This window comes from Rhamphochromis sp. 'chilingali', assembly GCF_963969265.1.
Source record: "Rhamphochromis sp. 'chilingali' genome assembly, chromosome: 5".
Classification (NCBI taxonomy): Eukaryota; Metazoa; Chordata; class Actinopteri; order Cichliformes; family Cichlidae; genus Rhamphochromis; species Rhamphochromis sp. 'chilingali'.
This window is the reverse complement of record NC_137932.1, coordinates 32,674,055-32,695,243: the sequence shown is the minus strand read 5'-3', so window position 1 is coordinate 32,695,243 and position 21,189 is coordinate 32,674,055. Positions and strand designations below refer to the sequence as shown.

The window sequence follows — 21,189 nt, the reverse complement described above, 5'->3', positions numbered from 1 at the left end:
TTTTTTTCTCTCTTATTTTCTTTTCTAAATGTACTTGTATATTGTTCACATGTTGAAATAAATTACCAATCAATCAATCAATCAATGAGAGTAACGTATTCTGAATACTTTGGATTATTTAATATATTATCATGCTTTTTACAACTGCATGAATGTACTATTGCTGTGTGATTTATTACTATTACTGAAGGTCCGCGGCTCCGAACCGTAGTAAAGGGACCTCTGGCTAATACGTCGGGTTCCGTGTCGGGCTCGTAGCCGAAAAATAGCTTTACTTTGTTGTTGTATGGCGGTCCATTCTCCCTGCAGCACGGACTACACTGCCAATGAGGCTACATTCTTTAGGGCTATGCCTGTAGCATTCTGCCTATTAGCTTAGCACAACAACAACAACAACAACAGCAAAAAGGCACTCTCTCTCACCCAGGAAACACACAGTTGCAGAGAGAGTGCGTCACCATGGCAACCGTAACGCTGCCGCCTGGAACAACAGAACATAGCTATCAAACAAAATCCAAACAGTCCTGACCCGCCACAATATGAAACAGGAAAATACCGCCGTGTAATCCATTTATTTCAACAAAGTAACTGTATTCTAAATACCACCTTTTTAAACGGTAACTGTAACGGAATTCAGTTACTCATATTTTGTATTTTAAATACGTAACGGCGGTACATGTATTCCGTTACTCCCCAACACTGTATACAGTAATGGATTTCTATACATTTTACATCAGATTAAAACTTTGGGTGTAAGATACGGATAATTATTTATTAAAAGCTAGACATTTTAAATGAGAATAAGAAAGAAAAGCATGTCTTTGTGCCCCCTTTTCCCTGTTAATGCCCTATCGGCCCCCCTGGCTAAACTTTGCTAGATCCGCCCCTGCACAGTTACCAGCGTCAGCTGCTTAGAAAAGGATCCTGGTGTAGAAAGTAATATTAAATAAATTCTAACAGCAGCTTATCAAGCTTAAATGTGCTGCTGTTGTTCAGCCGCTGGTTTCCTCTTTCTGGTGCAAAGTGGGCCAAAAACAAACAAGAGACGGACAGGCGACAGAAAAGCCGATCAGCTGATCATTAAGCAGTTTCATGATTGAAGTAGCAACAGGAGAGGGAGGGAGAGAGAAGAGGCAGTCGCTCCATATATTGGTTGTTAAGCTTAACACGGCAATGCTTTACAAACATTCAGAGATGAACTTACACACTTGCTTTACTTCTCTCTGGGATCACTTCCTCAGAGATGAAATGCCGGATTGGTAGTGAGGCTACAAATACACACAGCCGCTCTATCACGTGAGGCATACTGCTGCAAGGTGCTACAGTTATGAGCAGAGTTATGCCATGTCGCAAGTTTTGTGAGGTGCTTTTTTGATATTTAACGGATCGATTACATTTTTTATTTCTCTCCGATATCCAGTCCAGTAATTTACATCACTATCGGACCGATACGTAATATTGGATCGGTCCATCTCTATTCTATACATTAGTATTTACGAAGGATATGTTGTGACTTACCTTCAAAATTACAGTGGTCCCTCGCTATAACGCGGTTCACCTTTCACCGCGCTGTTTCGTGTATTTTTTAGTGCAAGTTTGCATGCTTTTTTTTTACATCACATTGTGTCCTGCGTCCTGATCGCTGCAGACGATCTCCTCCGTGACGTCTCTCCTGTACAGTACAGAATCGCTGCATTGATGCTAGCAGTGTGACTCTGAAGTGCAGTACTGTATGTCGACGAAACGTTTTGCACCATCAAAAAATAAAATTGGCTACTTGATTTCACCTATCGCTGGTTGTTTTTAGAACATAACACCCACGATAAACAAGGGACCGCTGTTTACAGATACTGAGAAATATAACATTTGAATCCCTTTTCTCTTTTGCTCTGAGGCGCGGGGGGAAATATCGACAAGTCGATGAACATCATTTACAGATATATTGGGTAAATGCCCAAGACATCTATAGAAATGTAAATCGCCGCTTGATTCATTCATTTGCTTAACTTTTTTTGGACCGTAAACAAGGCGCGAATAGGACACCGGAAACAAAGCTCCCCACAGGAGTTTCCGCACCGGAAGTAGCATATGCTAACGTGCACATAGTCTATTACTTAAGAAAAGCACATAAAACATGCTGCAAAGGCACATAAAACACAAAGGAAGTAGAAAAAACAAAAATGAAATCTCACAAAACGCAACCAAAGCGTTTGTAAGAAGACATTAAAGTGGCGGAACAAAAGAAGAATTGTACTGAGACACACTTGTGTGTTTTAATCGCATGTTACTGTAGCTTCGTGTTTGCTATTGTCAAGGCATGCAGGATGTAAGACCCAAAATGCAGCACACTCAGACGGAAGAGTAAACTCAAAGAGGCTGCTTTTATTGCAAGAGTAGAAAAAACTCCATAAACAATAGACTTGCAAAAACCAAAACTAAACTAGAAAATGCATTTTCTGAAGAAACTGCTGTGTGAATGCTGATAGCTGAATGTTTTGAGCTGAAATGAAATATTTGCTGAATTTTAAGTTAAAAATGTTGAATGAGCTGAAATATACAGAATTTTTCACCTGAAAACAAAAGTGCAGAACTGTTGAAAGCTGACATTCACACAGAAGAAGTTGAAAAGTAGCTGAACATGTTTAAAATGTACATTCGAAAAAGCTGACTAATGACTAAAGAAAATTCAGAGTCAGAAAACATCTGAATGAATATTAAAAATTCATATTATATTAATCACTGAAAAGTGGGGTCCACACACACACACACACACACACACACACACACACACACACACACACACACACACACACACACACACACACACACAAACATGTGGCTCTCTTCTGCTGCTTCAAATAAACAGAAACAGTTTTTCAACTCGGAGCTTATAGTTGCAAATCTCACACGTCTTGACAAAAGGTATTTAAAAGTCCCTGAAGTCATTGCTGTGATATCATGCTTGGGTTATCAAAGAAATACTCTTCATCTTGGATGAAGACCATCATTAGAATGATGAAGGCTTTGAGCCTAAAAGATGATCCAACCCAACAGCCAGTGTCTACAAACCAAGTACGGAGCAGTTTCTCCACTGGAGTGCAAAGTCCACCCAGTGTGATGAAACTATCATTGGTTGATCAATCTGCTTTAACTAGCAACAAACTTGCATCAAAAAGAAAGCGATCTGAAGTTGAGGATCGACTTGATGACAAAAGAAGCTTCTCCACAGCAAAGAAGCAACGGCGTTTCTCTAAAGAGAGACCCCGCAGTCACACTGAAATGAGCAAGACACAGAAGAGGGTACCTAACATATGGATCATCGGCTCAAGTTACATAAAGCGAGGAGAATGGGCAGCACGCCACGTGTTTGGAGAAAACTTTGGACTTGATGCCAATGTTCATTGGTTTGGAAAAACAGGGATGCGCTGGGACGGCGTCCTTCTTCGTTTTGATGCAGAGTTGATGTCCAGAAAGAGTCCACCTGATATTTTGGTCATTCATGCAGGCGGGAACGACTTGGGACTCGTATCCGCCCAGGAACTTTCCTCTGCAATGACTAAAGACTTGACTGAACTGCATGCAAGGATCCCCTCCATGACAATCCTATATTCCTGCATCAACGAACGCCAAGTGTGGAGGTACAGAAATCCAAAGTACATGATGGACATGGGCGAAAAAACTGTAAACTCAATCATGAGAAAGGCAGTTCATTCCTTTGGAGGCTTCATCATTGAACATCCCTCCCTGAGATATTATGACGAAACCCTATTCGGACAGGACGGAATTCACTTCAACAAGAAGGGAAATGAAGTGTTTCTGACCAACATCCGCTGTGCCATCGAGAAGATCCTTTAGAACCTGTCTCACAGAAAATAGACTTGAGAAAACGCACGACCTCTGGCAAGCCCAACCTACCATCTGACATCAGGAGCTCTATCAAAACTGTCTTTATTTGATTACTTTAATGTAGTCAAATAAAAATGAGTACAAATCTGAACACTTAAAGTAAACTTCATTAAAATAAAATGATAAATAGATAAATACAAGCTGAATAGTTCAATGTCTTGGCTTCGTTTTAAAGTTTTAATGGTGTCTCTATGCAATAGCATAGCAGAACTTAGCAGAAATATTGTAACTTACCAGAAACATGATAACTTCTCAGAAATACAAGAATTTAGGAGAAATAGTATAAGATAACAGAAAGAATATATTTAGCCAAAAATACTTAAACATTACAGAAACACTATGATTTAGAAAAATAGTACAACATAGCAGAAATACTGTGATTTACCAGAGACACTGTGATGAACTATGAATATTGTAATTTTAAATTAATACTATGTTTTAGCACAAATACTCTGGTTTAGCACAAATATTATAACATAGCAGAAATACAATTATATAGCAGAAATGCTATATTTAGAAAGAAAAATATAATATAGTAGAAATACTATGATTTAGCAGAAATACTGTAATCAGCACATATACTGTAACATGACAGAAATTCCTTCACTTAGTAGTAATACTATAACATAACACAAATGTTATGATTTGGCACAAAAACCATGATTTGGCAAAAATACTATGATTTAGCAGAAATACTATGATTGAGCAGAAATAATAAATTGTAGTAAAAGTACTTTGATTTAGCAGGAATACAATTATGGAGGAGTAATACTTTAAAATGGGAGAAATATTGATACACAAACACATACACAGAGCCTAAAGGGAACAGTATTTGTGCCATGGAGTGTTAACAAGAATGTGAGGTCCATATTAGAAAAGATGGTAAAATCATAAAAGTTTTCAGAATTGTAATAAATGATCAATATGAATTACTGGTCTGTGATAGTGTACTAATTTGTAGTGAAAAAAAAAAAAAGCTGAACAAGGTGGAATCGAACCCACGACCTTTGGATTGCAGACCCGTGTCATTACCAACTGCACCACTGGGAAAGAGAGCGAACGCCTGGAAAACAGGGTGATGAGCAGTCAGAATGAGATCGCGGTGAGAGGCGAAAAACGGCGTTTTTTGGAGTTACAAAACGTTGTGTAACTCAAAAACTAGGTGGATTAGAAGCATGATTCTTGTACTGGGTGAATCAGCGGACTTTGGTGTACTTTGTCAGAAAGTCAGAAACTTCTGTCAGCAAAGCTACACGAAACCTGGTGGAAAATTCAGCCAGTCTGTGTAAACAGAGCTGTTTCCACAACCATATACGTCCATCTGTGCATGTACAGATGTTATTGGGAAAATGAAATCTGTTCTAGCTGAACACCAGAGCTTTGTGTTGGTGACATTAAAGTCATAGATTATATGTAGCTTGTTTGTAGCATTATCTTAGCTTTGTATTTCTTGTAGTTTCCTTTATGCAATTTGTGAAAATATGTAAGGGACATAAAATCATTTTGTTGTCTGTATGAATCCCAAAGACGATGGAAAATCCCCAGTGGCTTTTTTCTTGCAGGAACCAAGCCAATGCAATCTTCTGAGCTGGTCTACTAAAATAAATAAATAAATAAAAACTTACCAGCTCTATTTTTGGAAATACAGTGGTCCCTCGTTTATCGCAGGAGTTACATCCTAAAAATAACCTGCGATAGGTGAAATCTGTGAAGAAGCCAGCTTTATTTTTTACAATTATAATAGATGTTTTAAGGCTGTAAAACCCCTCACTATACACTTTATACTCTTTTCTCAGACAGGCATGAACATTTTCACACTTTTCTTTCTTGTTTAAACACTCTTAAAGTTCAAACCTTCGTAGAAAAGTAAGTCCAGTATTATAGAACGAAACCAAAAATCAAAACCCTGTTTTCAGGTCCAGAACATGGGAATAAAGCAGCTATGGGGCGCCGTTTGTAAACTGAAACATGCCGAAATTAACAGCAACATTTTTCCACATTTAGCTCTAAATCTTACAAAAACATGTTTTTTCGAGTCATTTTTTTTTACAACATTTAGTATAATATTTGTAACTTTTCATATTTAAAACAGGATTTTAAATGTTAAATCTAAATGCTAAATGTTAAATGTAAATATTATATTTAAATGTAAATGTTAAATGTTAAATGTAAATATTATATTTAAATGTAAATGTTAAATGTTAAATGTTAAATGTTAAATGTAAATATTATATATAAATCTAAATGTTAAATGTTAAATCTAAATGTTATATATAAATCTAAATGTTAAATGTTAAATCTAAATGTTATATATAAATCTAAATGTTAAATGTTAAATCTAAATGTTATATATAAATCTAAATGTTAAATGTTAAATCTAAATGTTATATATAAATCTAAATGTTAAATGTTAAATCTAAATGTTACGTGAAACTAAATATTTAGCTAATATGCAAATTTATTGTACGGGTCAACGGAAATACCAAAATAAAAGCTTCAAGAAAACCTCCCGCGCTAAAGTGTGCCGGTCGCGGTCAGGTTCTGTGTTTGCGCTCCTCTTACGGTCACTTTTGACTGCCATGAGCTGCTTCGACTATTCCCTACCAGCATGTCCAGCGATTTAGCTGAAAACATTGGAAGAGCCGTTTTGTCGGCCATCCAACGATTCAGCGGTAATGCACCCTCGACCTCACAAACGCCGCAGCACTTGGTAAGTTTATTGTATAGCATTTTGGACGGGTTGATAGCAGTGTTAGCAAAACTAGCAAAGCTAAATTACTTAGCTAGTCCTCAATTATTTCATTTGGTAGGCAGCAGACAGAGATCGAACATCATACAACTCTATTTATTTATTTGGTAGGTAGGTAACAGTCGTTCTTGATGTGAATGTGTCCTTAGGAATCCAGCAATGCACCTGGACCAAGTAGACCTGCCGTCTCCACTGGGATACCATACTGCTCGGTAGGCCTTCTTACACATATCATTTAGCTGACTAATTTTTGTTTTTTCTTTGGTGTAATATGTCACCTTAAATTAAATCCTGTCAAAGTAATGATTCTGATTCTACATACATTTCATCTTCTTAGGGGTCCATCACTAGCAGTGTCACATCACCACCAACAACATTCACAAGTTTTACGTCATATTTTATTACTGTTTTTGCTGTGAAGTGTCTTTTGATTGCTCACTTTCATATTTTAAAACTATTGATAAAATATTACTCTAGCTAATCTGTCACAGTACAATTGCCTCAAATTACCCATCTTTTGTTATAGAATTGTGCTCATTGAGATTTTCTGTGCCGTGTTCTAGGATGGTTACCAAGGAAGGCTTCAGATTTCCAAAGAGGAATTGGAAAATGTTCTTTCCCTGAAAACATCTTTTACTGAAGCTGCATCTATCCTTTCCATCTCCAGGCCCACTCTGTATAAGTTACTGCAAGACTATAATATCTCAGAGTCAAAATTCAATGTAATCAGTGACCATGAGTTAGATCAGATAGTGTCCCAGATAAAAACTGAACATCCAAATGTTGGAGAAGTGATGCTGATGGGTCATCTGCGTTCCAAAAACATAGTGGTTCAAAGATGGCGCGTAAGAAAGTCACTGCGGAGGGTGGACTCGGCTGGTGTTCTATCCAGGAGAAGAACTGCAGTTGCTCGGCGAGTATATTCTGTGCCTCATCCAAATTTCATATGGCACATAGATGGAAATCACAAACTGATTCGTTGGAAGTTTGTTGTTCATGGTGCAATAGATGGATACAGCAGGATGTTGATGTTTCTTCGGTGCTCCAGCAATAATCGAGCTGAGACTGTGAAAGCCCTCTTTACTGCAGCTGTTGGACAATTTGGCAGACCCCTGCATATCAGGACTGATCACGGAGGAGAGAATGCTCAGGTTTGGGAGGACATGCGAGCAAGCAGGGGTGAAAGCTCTGTCTTAATGGGAAGTTCTGTGCACAACCAGAGGATTGAGCGTTTCAACCGAGACTTAAACAACAACTGTAGCCGCATTTATGCACCTATATTTTATGAATTGGAATCACTTGGTATCCTAGACTTAGAAAATGCAACAGACCTATTTTGCCTTCATTATGTGTTTCTACCACGAATCAACCGCACTTTGAAGGAATTCAAAGCTGGATATAACAATCACTCTGTTTCCACTGAAGGTAATAGAACTCCCATCCAGCTTTTTGCCTGCGGAACTCATGTGTCTCATCGTCACAACCCAGAACTTTCTACAGCAGAGGTCTCCATACCCTCCTTGTCAAACTCTGAAAGTAGGTTTGTCCCATTAAATGACAGCGATTTACAAGAGCTATATACAAGCATTCACCCTTTTGAAGAAGACAACAATAATGGTAAAACATTGTTTCAACGAACACAGCAGTATATTTTTAACAAACTTGTAAATGTGTGACCTCAACCACAGGATACCAGCGATGTTCTAAAGAGTGATGACACTTAATATTCTTAAATGCTGTACAGCAAATGCAGTTTTTGTACTACTGCAGAAGCCCCTCCCCTCTAGCAGTGATGCCTCCTGCCACATAAGGACTCAGAGTTAATGACTGACAGTGACTCATAGGCTATTCAGAAGGCTACAACCACTTTTAGTTTATGGGTAAAACCAGTTATTCAGATTGAAGTAAAGATCAAATTCACACTGTAATACAGTATAACAGTGAAAATTATCAACACGGAACAGTCAGTCTTTAAATCAATTCACAAGATTATCTACAGTATTGTTTTAATCATTGTAAAGTTGCAATAGTCTTAATAAATGTTGCTGTTAGATGTCTAAGTAATCCTGGCTTGTTCTACAAAGCATGTTTAGTATACTCTGTGCATAAACTGTTTTGAAGTGTCCTTGTTTAAAAAAGAAAAGCTTAATAAAATTGTATTACACCAGTGACTTTATTGATTTGTCGTTGAAAATACAGAGTTAGCATTTTTATAAATCTATTGAAGCTTTGAAAATTATTACATTTCAACATTAAATGCAGTCAGAATTTATTTCAACTATCTTGTATGAAGCAAAGTTACTTGAAACTACAATTAATGAACAGGATTAGAGTTAACAAACCCACCATTTTAATTTCACTTTTTTTGGAACATGTTTAGATGGTGCTGAATAAAGCTCCATTCATGAGTGCTACTAAGAAGCAGTAATGAAAAGCATCATCATCAGCCATTGTTGTTTCATTCACAAAAAGCTGAAGGTCATTTGCACATGTGTGTGCAATCGGGAGATGTTTGCTTTCATCGTGAATGAATGTTATTTTAGGAGCTGGTTGAAAACCTATGGCTGGAACCTTGCTGCTCCCGGTGGCAAAAGCCAAGATGTGACCAGGCCTCAAAGCCTTCACAAATGCCTCTTCATCCTTGGTAAGAGTCCTTTCTCCAAGTGAGTCTCTCAGCTCTTCATCTAAAAACAAAGAAAAACCACCGTTAACCTGGGGACACTAAAATAGTTAAAGCTTGAGCTAACAACTAAATGATGGCTAATGTTTTTATAAAAAATACAGAGGTTCTGTCTTTGCCTTGCTTGTCAGTTGTAAGCTATCATACATCTTTATTCCTGTTTTGTGTGCGCGCATGTGACATAAAAAGACAAAGTTTTACTTTAGTGTCCCGAATTGTTTCATGGCCAGACTACATTATGTGAATTTCTGCTTACTTTCGACACACTGGAGAAATTCCCGAAATTTGACCACCATCAGCTCCTCTCTAACTCTTCTGTTGCTCCCAAGGACAGAATAGCTTGGCCTGAGAACCCCAGCAATTAAACTGGCTGTCAGATCTTTGTCCTCCCCCCGATAGGTCAAGCAGAACACGCAAACTGGGGTTCTCTCTCAGGAGTGATAAAATCTAGACAGAAAAGTTTAAATAATGGTTAAATTCCAGTTTTAAATATAAAAAGTAGCTCACTCTAAATGATTATAAAATAATGACCAATTGATACAGAAAAAATATAACTCTCACTCCATAGTAGGACAAGCCATCAGTTAGTTGATCGAAACAGCTTTGCCGTTGCAGAACTGCAAGGTATAGAGCTGCATTTTTCACAAACAGATCTTTATTGGCCATGGTGATTGTGAGTGGAAGACCTTCAACTTGATATCGCCATGAGTCGCAGCAGCTGACTGCTTCCTCCAAATCATGTTGAGTTGTTGCATTTACAACCTAAATATTTAAGAAAAACACTTTAAATGTTTGTTTTTTACCAGTGTACACAAATACTGCAGATGGTTCATTTTAATTGGACTCGAAACGTTTTTGTTTTGGTTTATTTGGCTGTATTTCACCAATATTTTTTTTTAACAAAAAGGAAACAAATTGAAAATATAATACATGGAATTGCCTCTAATAACCAAAAGTGTATTTATTATATATTATAAAAGAAGACCAGAAGACTTGTGAATATAGGAAATATTACAATATTCTTGTTATAATATTGCAATTCACCTTTTTCAGATTCTCTCTTAACTCAGGGTCACCTATATCATCCGGTGTTAGGTGTACTTGAAGAATGTCTCCTGACACAATGTAGTCTACTACATGTGGAGAGAGAAAGGCAGGTGCTTCTCCACCTTGCACTATTATCGTGGACAACATCCTGCCAATGGTTCGATATACTCCATTTTGCAAGTGTAGGATGTTAAATTTCAGTGTGCATCCATTTGGTGTAGCTGAAAAATAACACACAAAAAAGTATATTCTGTACAGACCCCAAACTGATATCTTGAGATTGACAGACAAAAATGTATTACTTTTTTTTTTTTTTTTTACTGTTTCAGACACACAGAACATAACAGATTTATTATCTGTAGTCATTTATTAACTTGTTAATGTTCTGTCAAACAATGTTCAGATCAGGTGGTTGTTGCGTTTGTAACATTATAAAAACGAGTGTCGTCAACAAGCCTTTAGGCCTTGAGTAAGTAAGTAAGTTAGTTAGTTTGACTGTGAAATCCTATTACCTTCAAAAGCACCACTGTCCTGAAAGATGGCCTTCACCAGTAAACGGAAAAACTCCCGCCTTGGCCCCCCAAGGTCAGCAGCATCTTCCTCTGTATCATGTTCATCGCTTGCAAATGTGACATAAAGCATCTCACAGCTTTCTGCAAACTTGGGTCTCTTGAACTGACGCAAAGCAGTCGACCACACATTGGCTCGACTGATATGGAGTTGTCTTGTTCCTGGTGTAATGACTTTCTCACTATGAGCTCTAAGAAGACCTTCAATTTCTTCTTTGCTGAGCTTCTTAAAAGACCTATATAAAAAAGGGACAATGACAAACAGATCTTGGGGAAAAATGGAAATTTGCTGTACATTTGACTCAAGTGCACAGAGTTACAACATATAATTATGTTGTGATAGTCCATATTAAATTAGTCAGAAATGAGCAATTACCTTTGTAATTGTGTAACTGCAAAAAAATGATGCAAGTAAAGATGCAAATAAAATATTCAATTATCAAAGGTTACTTTCAAATCTTACCTTGAAATATGAACTTCACTCTGTCTATCAGACTCTTCTAGGAGGCTACGCTGAATTGCCTCTTCAAGAGCTTCATCTTCCTCCAGAAAAATAGGGCTAAGTAGATAAGAGATATTAGAAATCATAAAACATGTCAGCCTTGAAGAATTTCTCACACTACATCATTAAAAAAAAAAAAAATTAAATGTAAATCCTAAAGTTGCAGTCATTCAGCAAAAAAACCCCAAACATGCAAATTGGAAACTTGCATCAAAACAATATCCTAAACAACATCTAAAATGAAGGATTTCTTTAACCCCTAGACAACAGCTTACACAAATTCTGCCACATTATATGGAAACATCTGCTGTCCCTCTGCCTGTCCTTCATTTTCACTCTCTTGAATGCAGCTCTCTGTTTCCTGATGCTTGGCCTCACTTTCACCTGGTGTTGTAGACAACGCATGATGCACTGAACAAAGGAAAGAAGGTCAGCATGACTTGCTTCATAATGTTAACAGCCTTTATATATCCTTATATTAGTTTAAGTGAAAGTTGGGCACATATTCCTCCTTGGCTGTAATCACCTGTGATAATTCGTAAACATTAAAATGGTAAATGGCCTGTATTTGTATAGCGCTTTTACTAGTCCCCCCTAAGGACCCCAAAGCGCTTTACACACCCAGTCATCCACCCATTCACACACACGTGGAGGCTACAGTTGTAGCCACAGCTGCCCTGGGGCAGACTGACAGAAGTGAGGCTGCCATATCGCGCCATCGGCCCTTCTGGCCAACACCAGTAGGTGGTAGGTGAAGTGTCTTGCCCAAGGACACAACGACCGAGACTGTCCAAGCCGGGGCTCGAACCGGCAACCTTCCGATTACAAGGCAAACTCCCAACTCTTGAGCCACGATCGCCCCAATCGGACAAATTAACGATGCTCTCATCAAACAAACCCCCCAGGAATTATTACGCACTGCAGTAACAAAATCTAACTGGTCATCGAGCTTAGAACCTCACTAGGTTTTCATTCACATCACATACCTCGTCTTCTCCGGCAGACTGGACTTTCAAAGTCACTGTCAGACAGCTCTTCTGGTTCCTCCTGAGGGAAAAGAAAGCATGTTCTACATAAAATCAAATACAGTTGCACCAAATCACTGGTAACACAGAGGCACATGGCTGCACTAAAAACTGTTTACACCTGCTGAAACTGCAATATTAATTAATACAATTAATAAAATTATGTTAAGGGAACAGACTCACTTTTTAGACAAATATTTCTGCACTGCAATATAAAATGTTTACCTGTGCAGGTTTTTGTATCCCTGCCATTATATAGAGGCAGGTGGTGGAACAAATCGAGCCAACTTCTTGGCCACCCCAAAGAAAACTGCTAGAAACATTTGGTTTCATTAGTCGTTTACATCCTCTAATTGTACTCAAATACTCAAAAGGGAATGTCTGGCCAGTTGACAGTGCAAATGTTCTTCTGAAGATTGCTGCTATTTCTTCTCTAAGTTGTGCTTCAGACCAGTCAGATGTAAAGGAGATCTTCCCAATAAGGCCATCTTGTGCTAGTTTTGCTCGTGAATCTCCTCTCGGTATGAGAAACGTTGATGCTGAAGACAAGGGCAAGCACACAACATCTTTTGTATAGTGTTTGCAGGTCTTGTTTTTTCTCACAAAATGTGAGCGCGTAGCATGAGCTTGAGGAACTGATGGAAGAGGAACCTGAAATGAATTCAAACACAGATAGACACCTATGCATTACAATACATCCGTAAGGTTTCTGTTATCTGTTCATTAAAACAAACAAACAAACTGTAGACTCAGACCATCTTACTATTGTCTACCCATTACACAGAAAACTGAACCTTTTGTATCTTGTAGATTAGCATTTGATGATTGTTGGTCAAGTTGGTGATTCAGTTCCCAGGTGCTCTAATCTAGAGCTCCCAATGAGTTTATCCGACTATGACTGTGTGCGAATGTTGGACAGAAAAAGTGCTTGTATTAATCTGTGCCTGTGAATGGGTAAATGAGATCTGTTGTATAAAAGTGCTTTGAGCACTCAATTAGAGTAGCAAAGGCCTGCAATTAGGTCAGTGTGTATTTGGACCCTAACAAGTTTTATTTTGTTGCCCGTTTACTGAAACATATTCCAATCAAAATTATATCATGGACATGATGTGCAGACTCAGCTTTAATTTAGGGTATCCATATTAAAATGATGATGTCATTACCAATTAAGCAGATAAAAGGCCTGGAATTGATTTGAGACGTAGTGTTTGCATTTTGAAAATTTTACTGTGAACAGACAACATGCGGTCAAAGAGAACATAACAGAAAAAAGAAAATTAAGAAATTAATACAGCCACTACAGTGACCATCAAAACGATGAAAAATATTGACGTAAAATTTATTTTGCGACACCACAGAACAAATGATAGCGTATAATATGAAATGATAGATGTTTTCATATTGTCATATCGAACAGCCCTAATACAGAGGGTTCACTGCAAGGTGCAAGCCACTCATAAGCCTCAAGAATAGAAAGGCTAGAATGGACTTAACAAAAAAAAAAAAAAAAAAAAAAAACATCTAGTAAAAGCCAGCTAAATTTTGGAAAAACATTCTTTGGACAGATAAAACCAAGATCAACCTCTACCAGAATGATGGCAAGAAAAAAGTATGGAGAAGGGTGGAACGACTCATGATCCAAAGCATACCACATCATCTGTAAAACATGGCAGAGGCAGTGTGACGGTTTGGGCGTGCATGGCTGCCAGTGACACTGGTAGTGTTTACTGAATATGTGACACAGGACTGAAGCAGCTGAATGTGTTCAGAGACATACTTGTCTGCTTAAGTCCAGCTAAAAGTAGTCACATTGATTGGGCAGCATTTAATAATAAAGATGGAAGATGACCCAAAACATACAGTCCAAGCACCCCATGACTTTAATAAAGTAAAGAAATAGAATATTCTTGAATGGCCAAGTCAGTCACTGGATTTTAACCCAATTGAGCATACATTTCAGTTGTTGAAGACTAAATTTAGGACAGAAAGGCCCACAAACAAACAGCAACTGAAAGCCAATGCAGTAAAGGCCTGGCAGAGCCTTAGTAAGGAGGAATGCCAGCATCTGGTGGTGTCCATGACTTCAAGACTTAAGGCTGTCATTGCCAACAAAGGGTTTTGAATAAAGTAATAGAAATTATCATTTTATTTTCAGTTATTTAATTTGTCTAATTACTTTAGAGCCTCTGAAATGATAGGATTGTGTTTACAAATTAATTTTTCCCCCTCACATTTTTATGCATTCATTTAGTCCAACCCACTGAATTAAAACTTAAAGTCTGCACTTCAACTGCATTGGAGTAGTTTCATTTTTAATTCATTCTGGTAATGTACAGAAGCAACATTAGAAAATGTGTCTGTATCCAACTACTTATGAACCTGACTGTATATCAAAACCAGTCAGCTAAGATAAGATAACATACCTTTATTAGTCCCACAAGGGGAAATTTCATGATAAATGAATTAAATGATATGTGTAAGAAGGCCTACCGAGCAGTATGGTATCCCAGTGGAGACGGCAGGTCTACTTGGTCCAGGTGTGTTTGTGAGGTCGAGGGTGCATTACCGCTGAATCGTTGGATGGCCGACAAAACGGCTCTTCCAATGTTTTCAGCTAAATCGCTGGACATGCTGGTAGGGAATAGTCGAAGCAGCTCATGGCAGTCAAAAGTGACCGTAAGAGGAGCGCAAACACAGAACCTGACCGCGACCGGTACACTTTAGCGCGGGAGGTTTTCTTGAAGCTTTTATTTTGGTATTTCCGTTGACCCGTACAATAAATTTGCATATTAGCTAAATATTTAGTTTCCCGTAACATTTAGATTTAACATTTAACATTTAGATTTATATATAACATTTAGATTTAACATTTAACATTTAGATTTATATATAATATTTAGATTTAACATTTAACATTTAGATTTATATATAACATTTAGATTTAACATTTAACATTTAGATTTATATATAACATTTACATTTAACATTTAAATATAATATTTACATTTAACATTTAGCATTTAGATTTAACATTTAACATTTAGATTTAACATTTAAAATCCTGTTTTAAATATGAAAAGTTACAAATATTTTACTAAATGTTGTAAAAAAATGACTCGAAAAAACATGTTTTTGTAAGATTTAGAGCTAAATGTGGAAAAATGTTGCTGTTAATTTCGGCATGTTTCAGTTTACAAACGGCGCCCCATAAGCAGCTGCCAGAGAATTCAACATTAATGAATGAATGGAGCAGAAGTAAAGGAAGCAAGAAGAATGAGTTAAGTTTGACTTATGTTTTGTTTTGCTTAATGCGCCTTATAATCCGGTGTGCCTTATAGTCCGAAAAATACGATAACTTCTACCTTCTTTTAGCATGTGCAGAAGTCCAACTTTTTGTGTGATATTTAGCATCTTCCTCTGCCTTTTGGGTGCTACCGCAGGTGCCTTTGACGGTGCAAAACGTTTCGTCGACAAAGTGTTTGTTGGGGAGAAAACTTGCAAACATACAGTACAGCAATTCAGAGTCACACTGCTAGCGATCGAAGATTTATGTACATTTGACAAGCATTCTGAACGCATTCTGTACTGTACAGGAGACACAGCACGGAGGAGATTGATTGATCTACAGCTGATCAGGACGCAGGACACAATGCTCTGTTTAAAAAAAAAAAAAAGCATGCAAAATTGCACAAAAAAAAATCCGCCAAACAGCGAGGCTGCGAAAAGTGAACGGCGTTATAGCGAGGGACCACTGTACAGGCAAACCACCTCAATGAGGGGGACTCAAATTAGTCAAAAAAATAAATACATAAAATAAAATAATAATAAAAACTAGAAAATGCATTTTCTGAAGAATCTGCTGTGTGAATGCTGATAGCTGAATGTTTTTAGCTGAAATGAAATATTTGCTGAATCTTAAGTTGAAAATGTTGAATGAGCTGAAAAATACAGAATTTTTCACCTGAAAACAAAAGTGCAGAACTGTTGAAAGCTGATGTTCACACAGGAGTTGAAAAGTAGCTGAACATGTTTAAAATCTATATTTGAAAAAGCTGACTAATGACTAAAGAAAATTCAGAGTCAGAAAACATCTGAATGAATATTAAAAATTCATATTATTTTAATCACTAAAAAGTGGGGTCTTTTCTGCTGTTGAGATAAACTCCTGACTGAAAATACCATGTATTTCAATGGGTCAGCTAGAAGGTTATCCCTCTACTTGGATCCACACAGTTTAAAAAGTTTAGATCTCTGAGCTTTGGAAGACACACTGTTGGAAAGAGAACAACGATGGCAACGTTTTGAGCGTTTAATGATAGCTGTAGAGCAAACACTGTGCACACAGCAGCAGTTGAAACAGAAGTTTTTAAGATTAATTAATTTATTTATTTATTAACCTTTATTTAACCAGGTTAATAACCAGGAAGATCCCATTGAGATTAAAAACCTCTTTTTCAAGGGAGACCTGGCCAAGATAGGCAGCAGCTCTCTTGGCAGAGTGACAGAGAGCTCATTAAGCAGGCGGTGTGAGCCTGGATGCTATAGCAACTCCAGCCAGTGGCACCACACACACACACACACACACACACACACACACACACACACACACACACACGTGCCTCTCTTCTGCTGCTTCAAATAAACAGAAACGTGACCCCGAAACAAATGCTTCTGAAGAAAAAACTACAAGTTGTATAGACAAAATGCTTTCACCGTGAGTACCAGTAATGTCCAGTCTACAGAATTCTCAGTTTTCATGCTTGTGGAGTTTATAATGTGGACGTGGTGACAGTGTAAAGACAGCCTGTACTTCTGATTTTCAGACAAATTTTTGGAGCCATTTTAACATTGGACTCTATGGAAGAGTTACATGGAGGAGGCTGTGTATTGGTGGCATTTATGAAAGAACCATAACATCTACTACAATAACAATAACATTGGATGAAAGAGGGCAACAATGGCTACGTTTTGAGGGTAAAATGATGACTGTAGATCAAACGCTGTGGACACAGCAGCAGTTTAAAGAGAAGATTTTAAGATAAAAATTTTCCCTGCTCCCACTCTAGCAGTTGACTTTTCTCACTCTAACCGTTAATATTCCGTCCCATATACACCCATTATAAATTCTGAAATGGGTGAAAAAAGCACGAAACGTAAACTGGAACTGAAGAAAAGGTATAAAAGATATTGAAAAGATAAATACAAGCTGAAAAGTTCAATGTCTTGACTCCATTTTAAAGTTTTTGAATGGTGTCTCTAGGTCAACATATGTGGAAGTATAGTTATAGTTAGAGTTGAAAGAGGAGTAAGTTGAATGAGAATTTGAAGATCCTCCCTTTGAATTACATGGAAATTTTTTGTTGAATAAAGTTGAATAATTAAAAAAAACATAAAAATGAGAAAAATACAAGCACACATCTCCAAAAGAAGAGAAATCTAATGGTGCTTGAATGGTTTTTCTAAGTTGAATGGTGATCAGTGTTGGTCAAGTTACTTGAAAAAAGTAATCAGTAACTAATTACTGATTACTTCCCCAAAAAAGAAATCCCGTTACTTTACTGATTACTTATTTTCAAAAGTAATTAATTACTTAGTTACTTTTTAAAAACATGATTTACAACCTGAATAGGTAATAAAGCGATAGCTCTTTCAGTCCAATTCTACTTTTTCTACATAATCCATCATACAAAATGTAATCAAATGGAAAGGTCCCTTTTTAAAACTTGTTTTATTAGTTTTAATCTTTTCACTTTATGCATCAAGCATAAATGTAATTATATGCAACATTCTCTGACTGGAAGATATTTCTTTAATATTTAAACCTATTTTCTGCACATTCCAGCACATAATTTTTAATTTTTTTTGTGTTTACACTCACTCTTTCAAATAGATGCAAATAAAACACAGCAGAAAATAAATAAAATCAAAGACTAGCGGTCCTGTTGCTCTATTTTCACCTGTAAAGCAGGAGTGGCGTAGGCGGAGGTTTACCCTGGTGCAGGTGTGCCGCGGCGGTCAGTGGAAGAATCCGTGAGTTTCTCTGTGAGTTTCCCATTACGTCGTTGCACACTCGGTGCTTGCTTGGAAGTTTAGGGGTTTTTTTCACTGTAAAAAGAAGTTTTCTTCCCACGCACAATGGACACTAATGTTTTTGTCACTTTTTATGGAATCAAACTCAAAGTAAGGTCAGTACTTCCACACTTTAAACGCTGCACGCTCATACTCTCTCCTGCACTCGATATATTATCCATTGTTGATCTGCACACAGCTGTTGTCACGAACGTCGCACTTGCTTACCTCACTGTCATGAGACATTCTCGCAAAAAAAAATCACGGTTTTAGTAACGCAGTAACGCAGCGTTCCTACGGGAAAGTAATGGTAATCTAATTACCGTTTTTGCAATAGTAATCCCTTACTTTGCTCGTTACTTGAAAAAAGTAATCGGATTACAGTAACGCGTTACTGCCCATCTCTGATGGTGATAAAGGAAATAGCATACAAAAAAGCGGGTCTACTCTGTGACATCATTGAGGTGCAGATGACATCAAAGGAATTCCACATGACAGACCTTCAAAACCCCTTAAATAGAGGTTGTAACCTCAACTCTTTTCATTGTTGTTTTTCAGTTCGGAGCTTATAGTTGCAATTCTCACACGTCTTGACAAAAGGTATTTAAAAGTCCCTGAAGTCATTGCTGTGATATCATGCTTGGGTTATCAAAGAAATACTCTTCATCTTGGATGAAGACCATCATTAGAATGATGAAGGCTTTGAGCCTAAAAGATGATCCAACCCAACAGCCAGTGTCTACAAGCCAAGTACGGAGCAGTTTCTCCACTGGAGTGCAAAGTCCACCCAGTGTGATGAAACTATCATTGGTTGATCAATCTGCTTTAACTAGCAACAAACTTGCATCAAAAAGAAAGCGATCTGAAGTTGAGGATCGACTTGATGACAAAAGAAGCTTCTCCACAGCAAAGAAGCAACGGCGTTTCTCTAAAGAGAGACCCCGCAGTCACACTGAAATGAGCAAGACACAGAAGAGGGTACCTAACATATGGATCATCGGCTCAAGTTACATAAAGCGAGGAGAATGGGCAGCACGCCATGTGTTTGGAGAAAACTTTGGACTTGATGCCAATGTTCATTGGTTTGGAAAAACAGGGATGCGCTGGGATGGCGTCCTTCTTCGTTTTGATGCAGAGTTGATGTCCAGAAAGAGTCCACCTGATATTTTGGTCATTCATGCAGGCGGGAACGACTTGGGACTCGTATCCGCCCAGGAACTTTCCTCTGCAATGACTAAAGACTTGACTGAACTGCATGCAAGGATCCCCTGTATGACAATCCTATATTCCTGCATCAACAAACGCCAAGTGCGGAGGTACAGAAATCCAAAGTACATGATGGACATGGGCGAAAAAACTGTAAACTCAATCATGAGAAAGGCAGTTCATTCCTTTGGAGGCTTCATCATTGAACATCCCTCCCTGAGATATTATGACGAAACCCTATTCGGACAGGACGGAATTCACTTCAACAAGAAGGGAAATGAAGTGTTTCTGACCAACATCCGCTGTGCCATCGAGAAGATCCTTTAGAACTTGTCTCACAGAAAATAGACTTGAGAAAACGCACGACCTCTGGCAAGCCCAACCTACCATCTGACATCAGGAGCTCTATCAAAACTGTCTTTATTTGATTACTTTAATGTAGTCAAATAAAAAGGAGTACAAATCTGAACACTTAAAGTAAACTTCATTAAAATAAAACGATAAATACAAGCTGAATAGTTCAATGTCTTGGCTTCGTTTTAAAGTTTTAATGGTGGCTCTATGTGAATGTATGTTGATATACAGGGTGGGCTATTTATATGGATACACCGTAATAAAATGGGAACGGTTGGTGATGTTAAAGTCCTGTTTGTGGCACATTAGTATATGTGAGGGGGCAAACTCCTCAAGATGGGTGGTGACCATGGTGGCCATTTAGAAGTCGGCCATCTTGGATACAACTTTTGTTTTTTTCAATAGGAAGAGGGCCATGTGACACATCAAACTATAATGTCACAAGAAAAACAATGGTGTGCTTGGTTTCAACGTAACTTTATTCATAGTGTGAATGCTTTTCAATCATTCACACTAATAATTGAACACTCTGGAACTGTTGGAATTTTTTTTTTTTTTTTTTTAATAGAACCCTGTATGACTATGTCAAACATTAAATGCTGCCCTCACTGCAGACATGGGCCTCAAAGTGTTATGAACATTACCAAGACAACTTTGGCAATGTTCACTGTGGAGTGTTTGTCTCTTCTGGAGTCAAACAGCTGCATCATATCACCTGCACCCTGAGCAAACACTTCACTTCATTCTCCACAGACATGTTCCACCATCTGATCTGTGTCTCTGTGGAGGATAACGAGCCCAAACACACTCCAAAGCTTTTTGAAGTAGTAAAAAGATCAAAAAGGACCAAAGAATGTCCTTGACTGTCACTTGACCTCAACCCCATGCACAATTTAAAGGAGAGAGGGACAAGAATCTGTGACATCATAAAAAAACTCTTCGGAGTACTAATCATGTGTGTTGGGGTGGGGGTTGTATTAACTTCTGAAGTAAAATGTTCAGAATTTTGAACCCCACTGTCCTGTTACATGTCACCTTGTAGAAATGCGGGAAATGAACCAAAACTAAAATGCAAGCAAGAT

At 37.8% G+C, this 21,189-nt stretch overlaps 2 protein-coding genes across 2 annotated transcripts; one reads left to right on the top strand and one right to left on the bottom strand.

The window, feature by feature from the left end:
- The first annotated feature begins 6,370 nt into the window (after positions 1-6,370).
- Positions 6,371-8,822, top strand: LOC308396884 (uncharacterized protein). Its single transcript, XM_080882518.1, has 3 exons — positions 6,371-6,616; positions 6,805-6,867; positions 7,219-8,822. The coding sequence occupies exons 1-3, from the start codon at positions 6,515-6,517 to the stop codon at positions 8,329-8,331; spliced, it is 1,278 nt and encodes a 425-aa protein (XP_080738644.1). The 5' UTR covers positions 6,371-6,514; the 3' UTR covers positions 8,332-8,822.
- A 320-nt stretch (positions 8,823-9,142) lies between these two features.
- Positions 9,143-15,108, bottom strand: LOC308397594 (G2/M phase-specific E3 ubiquitin-protein ligase-like; the record flags this gene model as incomplete). Its single annotated transcript, XM_080883567.1, has 7 exons — positions 9,143-9,339; positions 9,592-9,782; positions 9,897-10,097; positions 10,380-10,603; positions 10,895-11,187; positions 11,415-11,510; positions 14,969-15,108. The coding sequence occupies 6 exons, from the start codon at positions 15,106-15,108 to the stop codon at positions 9,642-9,644; spliced, it is 1,095 nt and encodes a 364-aa protein (XP_080739693.1). The 3' UTR covers positions 9,143-9,339; positions 9,592-9,641.
- Positions 15,109-21,189: the final 6,081 nt, after the last annotated feature.

Coding starts and splice junctions, on each gene's coding strand:
- LOC308396884 (XM_080882518.1), top strand. CDS start 6,515: ATGTCCAGCGATTTAGCTGAAAACATTGGAAGAGCCGTTTTGTCGGCC. Junction 6,617..6,804: donor CACAAACGCCGCAGCACTTG/GTAAGTTTATTG, acceptor ATGTGTCCTTAG/GAATCCAGCAATGCACCTGG. Junction 6,868..7,218: donor CTGGGATACCATACTGCTCG/GTAGGCCTTCTT, acceptor GCCGTGTTCTAG/GATGGTTACCAAGGAAGGCT.